Source organism: Oryza sativa, chromosome 6 (assembly GCF_034140825.1).
Source record: "Oryza sativa Japonica Group chromosome 6, ASM3414082v1".
NCBI classification, from domain to species: domain Eukaryota; kingdom Viridiplantae; phylum Streptophyta; class Magnoliopsida; order Poales; family Poaceae; genus Oryza; species Oryza sativa.
This window is the reverse complement of record NC_089040.1, coordinates 9412163-9427691: the sequence shown is the minus strand read 5'-3', so window position 1 is coordinate 9427691 and position 15529 is coordinate 9412163. Positions and strand designations below refer to the sequence as shown.

General features: G+C 54.8%; 1 protein-coding gene across 1 annotated transcript; it reads right to left on the bottom strand.

The window, feature by feature from the left end:
* Positions 1–3347: 3347 nt before the first annotated feature.
* LOC4340736 (protein trichome birefringence-like 19) lies at positions 3348–5050 on the bottom strand. The gene is made up of 2 exons (XM_015788734.3): positions 4412–5050; positions 3348–4333 (listed from the first exon to the last, which is right to left on the bottom strand). The coding sequence occupies exons 1-2, from the start codon at positions 4862–4864 to the stop codon at positions 3566–3568; spliced, it is 1221 nt and encodes a 406-aa protein (XP_015644220.1). The 5' UTR covers positions 4865–5050; the 3' UTR covers positions 3348–3565.
* Between the last annotated feature and the right edge of the window lie 10479 nt (positions 5051–15529).

Below are 15529 nucleotides of genomic sequence, written 5' to 3'. Positions count from 1 at the left end.
CGGGTATGAAAATATTGGAGGATTTTTTTCCCTTCACCTATGATTTTATATGAATTCCATAGGAAACTGAACATTCACGATGACCTCTTTTTCATTTTCCTTTGAGAACTTCAAGACAAATCAATGCATATGACCTCAAAATGAGCCTATTCCAACACTTGTCAAGCGAAAAAAAAGAGTTACATATCATAATCTTGATACAATGGTTGTGCAACTTTTTGTCAACTTTGGATGGAAGTTTATAAATATGGATTCAATAATTGAACACTCTTTATATTGTGTTGACAGGTTTTTATTTTTAAGTTTGTTTGTGCTTTAATGGCTACATTAGCCTTTATAAGTTTCATTGGTCTGCATTCGTGTTGAGTGTTTCATTGTAATAATTGGCTGTAAATCTCGGAGTAAAGGCCGGGATGGTTTTATTCTATTCTATTATTAAAGAAAAACTATTTGTTATACTCAAATAGCGAAAGTCTTATGTTTTGCTCTACTCCTGTGTTCTGAACAATGTGTGTGCATTTTTTCTATGTTTTTTAATTCTATGTTTTTCATATACAATTCTATCCGATTTATGCATTTTTTTTCTATTTTTATGATTTTGTATTCCTACATTACAAATAAGCCCCTAAACCGGAACTAGGATCCATCATCCAATCCTTGCGTCTCCGTGGGTCGCGGCGCGCGAGAGCACCCCGCGCCGTGCCAGTCCAACTAAAGCGCCCGACACGTCCACGAGGAAGTCGGGGAAGTACTCCGCGTTTCACGGCTAGCCGAGGCCACTGGGCAAGTGGGCACGAAGTCTAAGGCCCCAAAGCCAGTGATTGTTGGACGTGACAAGGAAGTAAACAGGTTTTTGGTGCACTGTTTCTCTGTTCCTACAGAAAAAAAGATGATTCTGGTAGAGAGGTAGTAGTATTACTCCATCCATCCTAGTACTTAAGTACAACCATGAGTTTTATGTTGAATTTTAATCGTCTATTATATTTAAAAAATATTTAAAAAATAAGTTATGTATAAAGTACTATTCACGTTTTACCATCTAATAACAACAAAAAATGCTAATCATAAAAATTTTTAAATAAGACGGATGATCAAAGTTAGACATGTAAACTTATGACTGCTTTTAAAATGGAGCTCATGGTTGTTCGCACGCCATGGGGAGTTGTGTTGCTATTCAGGTTGGTTCGCAGTTCGTACACCAGGCCAGGCCTACTGGACTATCATTGGGAGGTGCTCGATGAGGGCGTTCATAGTGCAGTGAGGTGGCATTCTGTTCTAACCATCCACGTCAGATATTCCTCCCTAGATGCATGCGTAGCGTTCCCAATCCAAGCCCGTGGAGCCAAATTAAGTCACCCGTTCTTCGTCAGAACTTGTAGGCAGGCCATGGCCCCATGCGACGCCCCCGCATCCCGTATGAGGCGGCGGCAGTTGCCGGCGAGGCCACCACGTTGTCCTCTGTTGGCGAAAAAATCGAACACACCGGCCTGGGAGATCTGCTTAGCTCCAGTGCAGGTCCAAATCTTGATGAGATGCGGGCGTGCCAGTCAGTTTGATCCTACAACTGACAATATATGCAAATAGTAGATCAAAACAGCCGATCGGCTGACAAGCCGATGGAGTAGTTCCAGCCGATAGCCGATAATAGCCAATGCCGATACCAGCCGATAGCGATAGGGTTTAAGCAATCCTATATGTCCAATGTAGATAATGATATAGTGGCAATCAGCTAATGATTATATAATAAAATAACAATATAATCCAATATATACCAATCGGCTAGCAATGATATGATAAATAAGCATCGATCCGAAGGTTAAAGCACACATCGGCTGGAGGTCCGATGTCATGAAATCCTCAAGATTAGATAGATCAATGAAACCTTTATTGTCATCGGCTAAATCCAACTCATATGTATATGCAATCCTTATGAGCCGATGCAATATTCAGATAACTCACCGGTTGAAACCCCGATGAAACCCTTATTGGCAATCAAAAAGTAGGCTAGAGATTATGGTTCTAAGCACAACTTAGTAGATCAAACTTAACTGATGCAGTACTAAGTATGAAAAGAAACACAATATCTAGACAATCAAGCCGTTGACTGAGTTTTCAGGGTGGTAGATGTCTAAGCTAATCTAATCTAGCAACGCGATTTAGCCGATACCGGTAGAAACCCTAAAACGAGAAGCAGCCGATAGAGCTAAATTGATATGCTAAGACTAGATTAACAGAGACATATGATAAATAGGTAGGCAAATATATCATCCAAACCAGAGCAATCCAAGAGGTCGAATGTACTGATGCAGCCTTGAACGACGCCGATGTAAACGATACAATTGCTTGGGCCGGCGGAACATTGGACTTTCCCCTTAGCCAGAGATCGAACACCGATGTAGCCCCGCGTCAGGTGCTAAGTCCCGCCGGACGATAAAATAAAAGTAGAAGTAAAAAGGGTGGCGATGCGCCGAATTATATTGATCGTAGTGATAGATTACATAGACCCCGGGTGTACATATTTATACCCATGGGTTGATACAAGTCTTTGTCGGACAAGAAAGAAACTTTCCTAAAGATAAAAGGAAAAGATAAAGTCCTTATAGGCCACCAAACACACTTTCCTAAAGATAAAAGGAAACTAACAAACTATTCCTAATTAATATATAACTTGCCATGCCGTATTTTCTTTGAACTCGGTCTCTTCTGAATAAGCTTCCTTTGATAGATCAATTTCCTTAACCGAATATAGCAAGAATCCGACGACTGACGACTTGACAACTCTCATCAGCTAATCTCAGGACTTCAAAGCCGATGCTGACTCTAAGCCGATGACTACTCCAGGCTTGCCAAAATTCACTGTTAACATCCTCAAAGCGGTGCCGTGTCGGATTTGGTGAGCTCGACGGGGTGGTGACGGCACTAGCCAAGGGGGGAGGGGGGGGGGGGGGAAGGAAGATGGCGGCGGCGATGGCCTGGGAGGAAAGGGAAGATGGCGGCGACAATCTAGGAGAAGGGAATATGGTGACTGCGGCGGAAGTGAGCTTGGGCCAAAATGTGTGACGCACTGCTGCTGCCCTGGTACTCCAGGTGATACTAGTCAGCGCTGGCATATGACAAAACTGGTGCCATCCATTCAGTTGGCATCCACTGCAAACCGGACGCGCGCCGGCGCACGCCATCCATCCATGCGTGCGTGCATTCCGTTCGTTGCTCATCCTCTCCCGTCCTGTTCCGCCTTTGCACGATACGACGGAACTGCCGGGTTTCACTCGTCGGTAGCCATCCGATCGTACCGTGCATTCCTTTCCGAGAAACAACATTTCCAGAAAAAAAGACCCACCCCATCCTAGAAAAAGAGTTGCTCCCACTCAAAACTCACGGATAGAAAAAAGCAAGTACAAGTACTAAATTCCTAGTGCACCGGCAGGGCACTTGTCTGTGAATATTGGAGGGTACTTCTATGTCATAGTTAAACACCATATATAGAATTTGAGGGGTTAAATAAACTTATTTCTATATGAAAATTTTGAGAGAGAAAAATTACAAAGATGAACCAGAAAACTCTTCACGATTGATGACGCAGCAGCATCTGGAGCAGCATCTCGTTCCACACATCGACGGGTCCAGGGAGGCACCAGTGCACGCAGTCGTTGTACAGCGTCACGTTCTCGTGCGCCCAGTGCCCGTACCGGCTCGGGTGCCCGTCCGCCCGCGCCACCATCGCCGCCGTCGCGTCCATCAGCAGCATCCTCACCGCGCTCCCGCTCGCCGCCGCCGCCGCCTCCGCCCTCCTGAACTCCTCCACCTGCGCCGCGTGGAAGTCCACGTCCAGCCCGGACATCCGCGCCTCGCTCGCCGCGGTCGGCCGCGTGCGCCGGCAGTCGCCGCCCTTGTCCCACTCGCCGCCCTCGAAGTGCGACGTCGGCGACAGCGTGCGCACGATCACCGTGCCGTTGAACACGCTTGCGGCGGTGAGCGCGCGCAGCGCGGTGCGGAACGCCAGGGGCAGGGAGTAGCGGAGGGTGAGGTCGGGGACGCCCGGGAGGCGGCAGCTGTAGCAGCCGACGAGGCGGCCGCGCTCGTAGAACATGGTCGGGCGGTTGAACCAGATCCCCGTGGAGACGACGACGTAGTCGAAGCCCGCCACGGCGGTCGCCCAGGCGGCGTCCGGCTCGTCGAGGTAGAGGTCCCACATCCCGCCGGCGGGGTCCGACTGGTTCGCCGTCACGAGGTACGGCGACCGGAAGACGGCGACGGTGAAGTTGTGGGACTCGTACCGCACCGCCCTGAACTCTGGATCCGCCGTCTTGGGGACTTCTCTCGGATTCTCCACCTTCAAAAGAAGAAAAAAAACAAATGACATTTCGACGCGAATTTATCCTGAAATGTGCGAAAATGTTTTTGTTGTTACCTTGGAGAGGAGGCACAGGAGAGACTGCATATGGTTCCTGGAGAGCGAGTCGCCGACGAACGCCATGGACTTGCCCCTGAGGAGGTCCAGGAACGCCGCCGCGTCGAACCGCGGGAGCTCGCAGCGCTCCGGGCGCCACCGCCACCGGAGGAAGCCGAGGTCGGGGCGGCCGTACTTCATGCAGTTCTGGTGCTCCTGGATCTCCCCGCAGGTGGCGTTCGTGTAGTACGGCGCCGCGCCGTCGTCGGCGGCGGTGGCGGGCACCCACTCGCCGCGGAAGATGTCGCAGTCCGCCGGCGCGGCGCGCCGGGCGGCCCTCGGCAGCGACGCGATGCTGGGCTCGAACCTCCGGAGGAACGAAGGGCGGCTTGCCGACGCCGTGAGCAGCACGACGACGGCGAGCGCCGTGAGCGACGCCGCTGCCGTGGGGTTGACGCGCTGAAGCAGCTTCATCGGCGACAACCAGCAATGTGCAAGCAAGCAAGCAGCTCAGAGCAGCTCCAGCAGCAGAGACGCCGCTCCGCCGCCGCCGACGCTCGCGCCGCCGGCCGCGGGAGAGAGAAGGGGATCGGGGGATTTTCTTTCTTTGTTTTTTTTTTGGGGTTTGTTTCGACCGACGCAGTTGAATTTAAAGGGGACAGAGGCGAGCAGAATCAGTTTGTCAATTGTTAAATGTATCAGATTCTGCTCATTCGAAAACATTTGATTTATATAATATATGGTCATTTTCATAGCAGGTTTGGTAAGAATTTTAATCTCACTACATAACATACAATATAAGGCCCTCTGAATCGCATGATTAAAAAAAATATAGAAATAGGAAAAACGTAAGATTTTGATAGGAATTTAGGTGTAAAACAGAGGATTGTAAAACGCAGGAAAACACGGGAATGACCGTTTGATTGAACTGCAGGAAAAACGTAGGAATTGGATGAGAGAGATAGACTCAAAGGAAATTTATCAAGAGGTTGAAGCTCTTACTAAATTTCCTTCAAAATCTCTATAGGATTGTCCATTCCATAGAAATTTCAAAGTATTGGATAGGATTCAATCCTATATTTCAAAGGGCCTTACAAGAAATTTTCCTATAGGATTGAAATCCTCCAAAATTACTATATTTTTTTCCTCCAATTCAAAGGGGCTCTAAATAAGGCTGTATTTAGTTTACACTAAAATTGGAAGTTTAATTAAAATTGGAACAATGTAACGGAAAAGTTAGAAGTTTGTGTGTGTAGAAAAGTTTTGATGTGATGGAGAAATTGGAAGTTTGAAGAATTATTTTGAAATAAACACGGCGTAAGTCAATGACATATCAAGAGATTTATTTAACAAAAAATGGACTTCAATGAAACGTGAGATATAAATGGGCTTGTTCGGATGCAAGTAACAGCCGGTTGACTATATGTCAGCGTTGTACTAGGCAGCGGAACGAAGCCATTGAAAAGAACAATGAAATAAAACTTTGTATCAGCGGAATAAAATTTCCCATTAAAAATGCGCTAAATGTTACAATCAAAAATAATAATGAGCAGATAAAATTTAAGAGATATAGAAAGATATAACTTATTTAATACTTCTTCATTTATGGGCCAACAATAAATAAGGACAGTCCAAACCCTCCACCTCAACTAATTTCCATAGCATTAATTATACTGTCACATAAAAAAGCTGAGGTGGAAAAGAGTTTTTAATGAGAAGAGAGAACATTTCTCATGGAAAAAATAGCTCTACACATAAACCAAGAACAAGAATAAAAATAAGAGAATAGCTGGATGAAAGAAGAGTGAATAGAGATAATTGAATGAAAATTTATTATGAAGAAACCACCCATTAGATATATAGTTATCTGACATGATGTCTATATATATATATACATGTTGAGCATGGAAACTATTTGATACTCCATCCGTCCCATTTTAAGTATGGTTGTGGGGTTTCTATGTCCAACGTTTGTACATCCGTTTTATTTGAAAAATTTACAAAAAATAAAAAGAAGTCACGCATGAAGTAATATTCATGTTTGTCGGTGATATGGGACCGGGAGTATCATGACTAGAGGCTTGAGGCAGACACAATCGCCCACGTGGCCTGGCACCTTCGGGGACGTCGGGCCCGAGGGTGAGGTGTCCGCCCTCCTCCTGATTTCCCCCGAGGGGGGGGTCGGGTTGCGCTTGCCCTGGCCCCGAGGGCCGGGGCACCCCGACCCCCTTTAGGAAGTCTGCGCCACGTATATGGGATAAGTGAGCACAGCTGTGCTCACCTAACAGCATTTATTGCAGTCTGGTCAAGCGTGTCACGCTGCATGCAGTGCAGCACGGCGCGTCCCTTTATCCGGTCTGTGACCAGTCACAGACCGGTCAGATCACGGGTTAGGTGGCGACTGGCGGTCTGACGCACGCCATGCCCCATCCCGTCAAGACGAAAGCCTCTAGTCACTCGTCTCAAGCCGGCGTTAAGCGTGTTATCTCTTAGAGATGACACGTTAGACCCGGTCGATATATGCCAGGCTTCATCTTAACCATTACAGGCAAGATGTTGTGTGAAGAAGGGCAAACATGCACGTTGCCAAGATTACACGCGGTGGACAAGAATGACCGATTTGTGACCGGTCTGACACTGACCATATCGTCAGCGCACAGCCATGTTCCCACGACGCGCTCACCCCCGGCGGAAGTGGAGGTAGGTGTGGGCTGTCCCATCGGAGCGTCATTCGGACAGCAACCGTGCTGATCTCCGCCCATTCAAGAGAAAAAGAACAGTCCAGTTTGGAAAGAGAAGGGTGCATGTGGTATCCCCTTGAAGTATAAAAGGAGGACCTTGCCCATAGAGAGGGGAGTTGATTCTTTCCCAGATAATGAGCTTAGAACGGGGGAGAAGTCAGCTCACACTTGTAGCTCATTCATACGCAGATCCACCAAAACACAGGAGTAGGGTATTACGCTTCTCAGCGGCCCGAACCTGTATAGATCGTCGGTGTCTCGTGTTTTCTGGCTGGCATACGATTTTTCCACATACAGAGAGAGTGAGAGCTTGAGATTTCACCCTAAGCCCTCGGCCGAACTGGCAAAGGGGGGCCTGCGCGGTCTCCCGGTGAGGAGCCACGAGCTCCGTCATCTGGCGCGCCAGGTAGGGGGCTCAGCGTGTGCTTTCAGAGCTCTCAGACTCTTCCGTGTGCCCCAAGTTTTTCTTGTTCAGCCTAATGGCCGAGCAAGGAAAAACGCACGACCTCTCGCCGAGTGTGAGCGGCGACGACGGGGAGCCGAATCCACGCCGTCGAGCTCGTACTCCTCCACCTCCTCCGCGCCAAAGCCCTAAGCAGGGGGAGGCGCTTGAGAGGGTCGACAAGTCCGCAGCGTCACCGGCCGCAGGTGATGCAGGAGAACGGCGAGACGGGGAGCGTCGCCTCCTCGTCTACGGCGACGGCAGCACGCCTCAGGGTGCGCTTCAAGCTGCTGGCGCGCTCCTACGACACCCGCCTGTCGTCCATGACCCGGAGTCTCCAGCCCAACGATGGCTGGAAGACGTGGCCAACTTGGTCATGACGGCACAGCAGCGCCTGGGTGCTGGTGGACGGTCCGCCACCACCACCAAGACCTCCGGCGCCGCTACCACCGGCTCCGTGTCATCAAGGCGGAGGGCGCGGCGAGCGGCGGCGGCTGCACGTCATTCGGCTGCCACTCCCTCGTCTACACCGTCGACTCGGGAGGATCAGCATGGGGAGCCGGATGCCCGCCTCAACATCGGGCGCCGGTGTAATAGCCGGCGTACTCCCCGTGCAACGGAGGGAGCCTCCTCGTCCAGAGTGTCACTCCGACATGGACGTGAAGATCAGCCCTCCGTGCCCCCGGCCGGTGGTGTTGGCTGTAGAGCCTTTGTGGCGAGTCTTCGGAACGTCCGTTGGCCCCCAAGGTTCCGGCCCACCATCACCGAGAAGTACGATGGGAGCGTCAACCCCACCGAGTTTCTCCAGGTCTATACGACCGGGATTGAGGCCGCTGGGGGTGACGACAGGGTCATGGCAAACTTCTTTCCCATGGCCCTAAAAGGACAGGCGCGGGGTTGGCTAATGAACCTGCCACCCGCGTCGGTCCACTCCTGGGAAGATTTGTGCCAACAGTTCACCATGAACTTCCAAGGTACATATCCGCGCCCAGGCGAAGAAGCGGACTTGCATGCAGTACAGCGAGGCGATGATGAGTCGCTTCGCTCGTACATTCAGCGGTTTTGCCAAGTCCGCAATACTATACCATGCATCCCTGCACACGCGGTGATCTACGCGTTCAGGGGGGGCGTGCGGCACAACCGCATGCTCGAAAAGATCGCTTCCAAAGAGCCCCAGACTACCGCGGAGCTTTTTCAGCTCGCGGACCGAGTGGCTCGTAAGGAGGAAGCGTGGACCTGGAACTCCTCCGGTTCCGGAGTGGCAGCTTCGGCCGCCCCCGGATCCGCCGCTCAGACAGGGCGGCGTGATAGGAGGAGGAAGAAGAGGTCGGACCGTTCCGGCGACGAGGGTCATGTCCTCGCCGTCGAGGGCGCTCCGCGGGCCACCCGAAAGGGGAGGCCTGCGAGCGACAAAAAGAAAGAGGCCGGAACTCCCGGCAGGGAGCGCCCCGCCGGCAGGTGGTGCTCCGTCCACAACACCTCCCTCCACGATCTCGCGGACTGTCGTGCAGTCAAAAACCTGGCTGAGCGAACGAGGAAGTGGGAGGAGGACAGGAGGCAGGAACGCCGTGAGGGCAAGTCCCCGGTGGTTCCATCCGGCAAACGGCGAGGTGAGGCCAAGCAGAAGGCCCCCGCTGTTGACATCGATGATGGTGATGATGACCTAGGTTTCCAAGAACCTGGGGCCACCATTGCCACCGTCGATGGAGGAGCGTGTGCTCACGTCTCTCGCCGGAGCTTCAAGGCTATGAAACGAGAGCTTCTGGCCATGGCCCCTACCCATGAGGCGATGCGTCGGGCGCGGTGGTCGGAGGTCGCTCTCACTTTCGACCAGACTGACCACCCACCGTGCATTGCCCGGGGAGGGCAGGTTGCGATGGTGGTTTCCCCCACCATCTGCAACGTGAAGTTGGGACGTGTCCTCATAGATGGAGGAGCGGCTCTCAACATCCTTTCCCCCGCGGCCTTTGATGCTATCAAGGCCCCGGGGATGGTGCTCCAGCCGTCTCAACCGATCATCGGTGTGACGCCGGGGCACACGTGGCCATTAGGTCACATTGACCTACCGGTCACCTTCGGTGGACCCGCCAACTTCCGCACGGAGCGGGTGAGCTTCGATGTGGCGGACCTCAGTCTGCCCTACAACGCGGTCCTGGGGAGACCCGCGTTGGTGAAGTTCATGGCGGCGGTCCACTACGCCTACCTCCAGATGAAGATGCCGGGCCCCGGTGGCCCCATCTCTGTCCGTGGCGACCTTAAAGTCGCGCTTGCTTGCATTGAGCAGCGCGCGGACCGCCTCGCTGCTGCGTCCAAGCCCGAGGGTGGTGACGAGAGGCTTGGCCCTTCTGCCCCCACCGCCCCGAGGCAGCGGATGGCCACTTGCGACGAGGTCCCGGTCAAGGAGGTTGCCTTGGGCGACGGCCCATCCAAGACCACACGGATCGGTGGTTTCTGGATGGCAAATAGGAAGACGCGCTCGTCTCCTTCCTGCGGGCAAACGCTGACGTCTTCGCATGGAGACCAGCGGACATGCCCGGGGTCCCCAGGGAGGTGATTGAGCACCGTCTCGCCGTGCGGCCGGGCGCAAGGCCGGTCCGGCAGAAAGTGCGGCGGCAAGCCCCGGAACGTCAAGCTTTCATCCGCGAGGAGGTGGCTAGACTTTTGGAGGCCGGGTTCATTCGTGAGGTCATCCACCCGGAGTGGCTGGCGAACCCGGTGGTCGTTCCCAAGGCGAACGGCAAGCTTCGGATGTGCATCGACTACACCGACCTTAACAAGGCATGTCCTAAGGATCCTTACCCCCTGCCTCGCATAGATCAGATCGTCGACTCCACTGCGGGGTGCGACCTTTTGTGTTTTCTAGATGCATACTCTGGTTACCATCAGATTCGCATGGCTAGGGAGGATGAGGAAAAAACTGCGTTCATTACCCCCGTAGGAACCTATTGTTATACATCAATGCCCTTCGGGTTAAAGAATGCAGGTCCTACTTTTCAGCGTACTACTCGAATTTCTTTGGGTAGTCAAATAGGACGTAATGTTGAGGCGTATGTCGATGACTTGGTTGTAAAAACGCGCAACCAAGAGACCTTACTTTCAGATCTAGCGGAAACTTTTGAGAATCTCCGCTCCGCCCGCATAAAACTGAACCCCGATAAGTGTGTGTTTGGTGTACCTGCGGGTAAGCTTCTCGGGTTCTTGGTCTCTGCCCGAGGCATTGAGGCCAATCCCGAGAAGATTCGAGCTATCGAGCGGATGCGCCCCCCCAGCAAACTTAGGGACGTGCAATGCGTCACCGGTTGCATGGCCGCCCTAAGTCGTTTCATATCAAGGCTGGGAGAGAAGGCGCTACCCTTGTTTAAGCTCCTCAAGCGCTCGGGGCCGTTCACTTGGACGGAGGAAGCTGAAAATGCCCTCGCCCAGTTGAAGGCGTATCTTAGCTCTCCTCCGGTTCTAGTCGCCCCGGAGCCAAATGAGTCCCTGCTACTTTACTTAGCGGCGACCCCCCAAGTAGTTAGTGCAGCGTTGGTTGTGGAGCGCGATGAGGACAATCCTCATTCTGCGCACCCCCGCTCTGTGCCGACTTGGCCCGGGAGCAGGCAGGGAGGAGAGGCCCCCGAGTCGAACGGTGGCCTAAGGCCCCCGACGACCGGAGTCGGCCCTCCACCCGCTTGTCAAACGGTGCTGGGTGCCCCCGACCCTCAGGAAGGCCCCGAGGCCACTGAGGGAAGGCTGCACTTAAAGCCCTTTGGCCCCGAGGCTAACCCTGTGCTGACTCGACCCGGGAAAGAGCAGGGAGAAGGGGCCCCCGAGCCGAACGGAGGCCAGAGGCCCCTGACGACCGGAGTTGGCCCTTTGCCCGCTTGTCCGACGATGCCAGGAGTCCCCGACCCCCAGGACGGCCCCGAGGCCACTGTGGGAGGGCCGCTCCTGTCATCCTCCGACCCCGAGGTCATCAGCGCAGAAGACGAGTGCGCCCCGAGGGGCCACTTGGACGAAGAACGCCCCGGGGGTACGGCCCCTAACGAGGAGGATCGGCCCCGCCGAAAGGTGCAGCGGCCTGTCTACTTTGTTAGTGAGGCCCTCCGGGACGCCAAGACCCGATACCCACAGGCCCAGAAGATGCTTTACGCTATTCTGATGGCCTCAAGGAAACTGCGCCATTATTTCCAGGCGCATCGGGTCACTGTGGTTACGTCTTACCCCCTCGGTCAAATCTTGCATAATCGAGAGGGTACAGGACGAGTGGTAAAATGGGCAATCGAGCTTTCTGAGTTCGATCTGCACTTTGAACCACGCCACGCTATCAAGAGCCAGGCCCTCGCCGATTTTGTGGCAGAGTGGACCCCGGCTCCAGAGACCGTCTCAATGCCCGAGGCCAGCACGAACCCCTCACAGCTGCCTCACGCCGCCCACTGGGTGATGCAATTCGACGGTTCTCTGTCTCTTCAGGGCGCCGGTGCAGGGGTCACGTTGACCTCTCCGAACGGAGACGTCCTCAGATATTTGGTCCGTCTCGACTTTCGAGCGACTAACAATATGGCAGAGTACGAGGGACTCCTTGCCGGACTCAGAGTGGCGGCTGGACTGGGGATCCGCCGCCTCTTGGTATTAGGCGACTCCCAGCTAGTCGTTAACCAGGTCTGTAAGGAGTACCGGTGCTCTGACCCACAGATGGACGCCTACGTACGCTAAGTGCGGCGTATGGAGCGCCATTTTGACGGGATAGAGCTTCGGCATGTGCCCAGACGGGATAATATGATTGCCGATGAACTCTCAAGGCTCGCGTCCTCGCGAGCCCAGACCCCACCAGGCGCCTTTGAAGAAAGGCTTACCCAGCCGTCGGCGCGACCCGACCCCTTAGGGGAGACGGATGCGCCTGACCGGCACCCGAGGCCCGTCGGAGTCCAGGCCTCGGGACCCGAAGAGAGCGTTCCAAGCTCCCTTAGATTGATTGCTTGGATCTCTGAGATCCAAACATACCTCACAGATAAGACTCTACCTGAGGACCGCGAAGGGAGTGAACGCGTACAACGCATTTCCAAACGCTATGTGCTGGTAGAAGGGACCCTCTATCGGCGCGCGGCTAATGGAATCCTCCTGAAGTGCATTCCTCAGGAACAAGGCGTTGAGCTTCTTGCTGACATCCATGAGGGCGAGTGCGGAGCCCATTCTGCCTCGCGCACCCTGGTTGGCAAGGCCTTTCGTCAAGGATTTTATTGGCCGACAGCTCTCAATGACGCAGTCGATCTGGTCCGGCGATGCAGAGCGTGTCAGTTCCACGCCAAGCAAATTCATCAGCCGGCCCAGGCCCTGCAGATCATACCACTGTCATGGCCATTTGCTGTCTGGGGGCTTGATATCCTGGGACCGTTCAAACGGGCCCCGGGCGGGTTTGAGTATCTGTATGTTGCGATCGACAAGTTCACTAAGTGGCCCGAGGCTTATCCGGTTGTCAAGATCGATAAGCACTCTGCTCTTAAATTTATTAAGGGCATCACGGCCCGTTTTGGAGTGCCCAACCGTATTATTACGGATAATGGCACCCAATTCACTAGTGAGCTCTTCGGCGACTACTGCGAAGACATGGGCATCAAGCTCTGCTTCGCCTCACCTGCCCACCCCAGAAGCAATGGCCAAGTGGAGCGCGCCAATGCAGAAATCCTCAAAGGCCTTAAAACCAAGACCTTCAATATTCTCAAGAAGCACGGCGATTCATGGATCGAGGAGTTGCCAGCGGTGCTCTGGGCGAACCGAACCACACCAAGCCGAGCGACCGGGGAAACGCCTTTCTTCCTCGTCTACGGCGCAGAAGCGGTTCTCCCATCTGAGCTCACCCTGAGGTCTCCTCGGGCCACCATGTACTGCGAGGCTGATCAAGATCAGCTTCGTAGAGATGACCTCGACTACTTGGAAGAGCGAAGGCGGCGCGCGGCCCTCCGAGCTGCGCGCTACCAGCAGAGCCTGCGGCGCTACCATCAGCGCCACGTCCGGGCCCGATCACTCTGCGTCGACGACCTCGTCCTACGCCGCGTCCAAACGCGTGCTGGATTGAGCAAACTCTCACCAATGTGGGAGGGTCCGTATCGAGTGATCGGTGTCCCCCGGCCGGGCTCGGTACGGCTGGCCACGGGCGACGGCACGGAGCTGCCAAACCCATGGAACATCGAACACCTTCGTCGCTTCTACCCCTGAAGGGGGGGGTCGGGTGTCAGGTTTTGGCTCGGGCTAACCCCGCACCCCCCCTCGGGTGTGCAGGGTTAGCCGGGGGCTACCACACATGCATATATATTCCTTTCAGCATTTCAATAGAAGCAGTTTCAATTTCCTAAAGGTTGTGTCTGTGCCGTTTTTTCCTTTTGAAGAATCTTGACTTGAAATAATGTCACTCGTGCTCAACCTTGCCCTCGGGGGCTCGGTTCGGTCGGCTAAAATCGCCAAACGGGGCCCAGAACCGAGCCGTGCCCCGGGGCGTGGTGAACTCCGGGGGGGAATCGGCAAAAACCCACAATCGGGTCACCCATACCCCTCGGTCACCACGTTCCCGGCCTGGCCAGTCTCGACATGCGGATCTCCCCAGGCACTAGCCCCGACCCGAGCCATTCGAGGACCGGGACTTGGGCGCGAGCCCTTATTCCAAGCTAAGTCGCAAAAGGACCATGGCACAGATCATCCTCAACTCATATATATAGCAAAATAAAACTAACACAAAAATTTTTCATCATTTCTCATTGCAGATTAAGTTAAAATTGTACAAAAAAGAGGCATGAAGGCCTTAGAAGAAAGAACAAGAAAAAAGATAAGAGTGGCGGGGGCCTGGGGGCTCATTCATATGCGCCCGGGTCGCCGGCCTCGTCGCCACCGCCGTCCTCGCTGCTGGTGTCGCCTTCCTCGTCGGAGCTGGGGGCGAACGCAAGCCGAGGGGCCGAGCCCTCGAAGCCGTTGACGATGTGGTCAGCAGCATCCCCGACCCGCGCGCGCGCCTCGTCCTCGGTCCCGGGAGGGAACTCCTCCAGCGCCATCCATGGGGAGAAGTTGGGATCCCGGGCCTGGTAACTCGCCAGCACGAGTTCGACCGCCCCCCGGGCGAGGTCCCTCGAGGATGCCTTAATGGTCTTCTCGAGCTCCTCGGGGAGTCGCTCGAGAACCCAAGCCATCCTGTTGAGGTGCGGTGCGAGGCCTTCCAGATTGGTGGGGGGCACCGTCGTCTGGCCTCCCCAGAGGCCTGCTTGCCGACCGGCGCGCTTCATGCGGGAGACCGCGTCCCAAAGCATGCCGGGCCCAATCTCGCCCGCCAAGCGAAGGGCCTCGGCCTCCCCGGTGGAGGAGTCCAGCGCGCGCTGCATGTCAGCGACGGTGTGTTCGGCAGCCGCGAGGCGAGCGGCTAAGTCGCTTTCGCCCGCAGCCGCCCCACCGATGCGCGCCCCCGCGGCCAGCTCTTTCTCCCGTGCCTCGAGGTTAGCAGCCCGCTGCTCCAGCGCGGCTCTCTCGGCGCGGACGCTTTCAAGGTTGCGGCGCGCCTGCTCCTCTTGCGCCGCCTCGCGGAGGGAGAGGCTGTCCGCCAGCCGTCGCGTCGTGGCCTCGGCCTCCTCGAGAGCCCGCTCCCGCTCGGCGAGTGCATCCTCGCGAAGGCGGAGCGCGGACTCCTCCTCGGCGCAGGCGGCCTCGTGCGCCGCCAGCGTCGCCTCCCGGAGAGCAGTGGTGGCCTCGCGGTCCATCAAGCCCCTCTCCACGGCGCCGGCATGTTCTTCCAGCGCCATGGCACGGGCCTCAAGGGCCTCCTCGCGCCGCCGGGACGCCGCTTCGGCTTCCGTTGCCCGCCGCTCTCGGGCAGCGGCGGAGTCGAGAACCCCTTGGGCGGCGTCGAGCTTGCTCTTCAGCTCCGCCTCCCAGCTTGCGTGCTGAAGACGGAGGGCGTCTTGCGCCTCGACCATCGCGGTGGTGGCGACGAGGGCG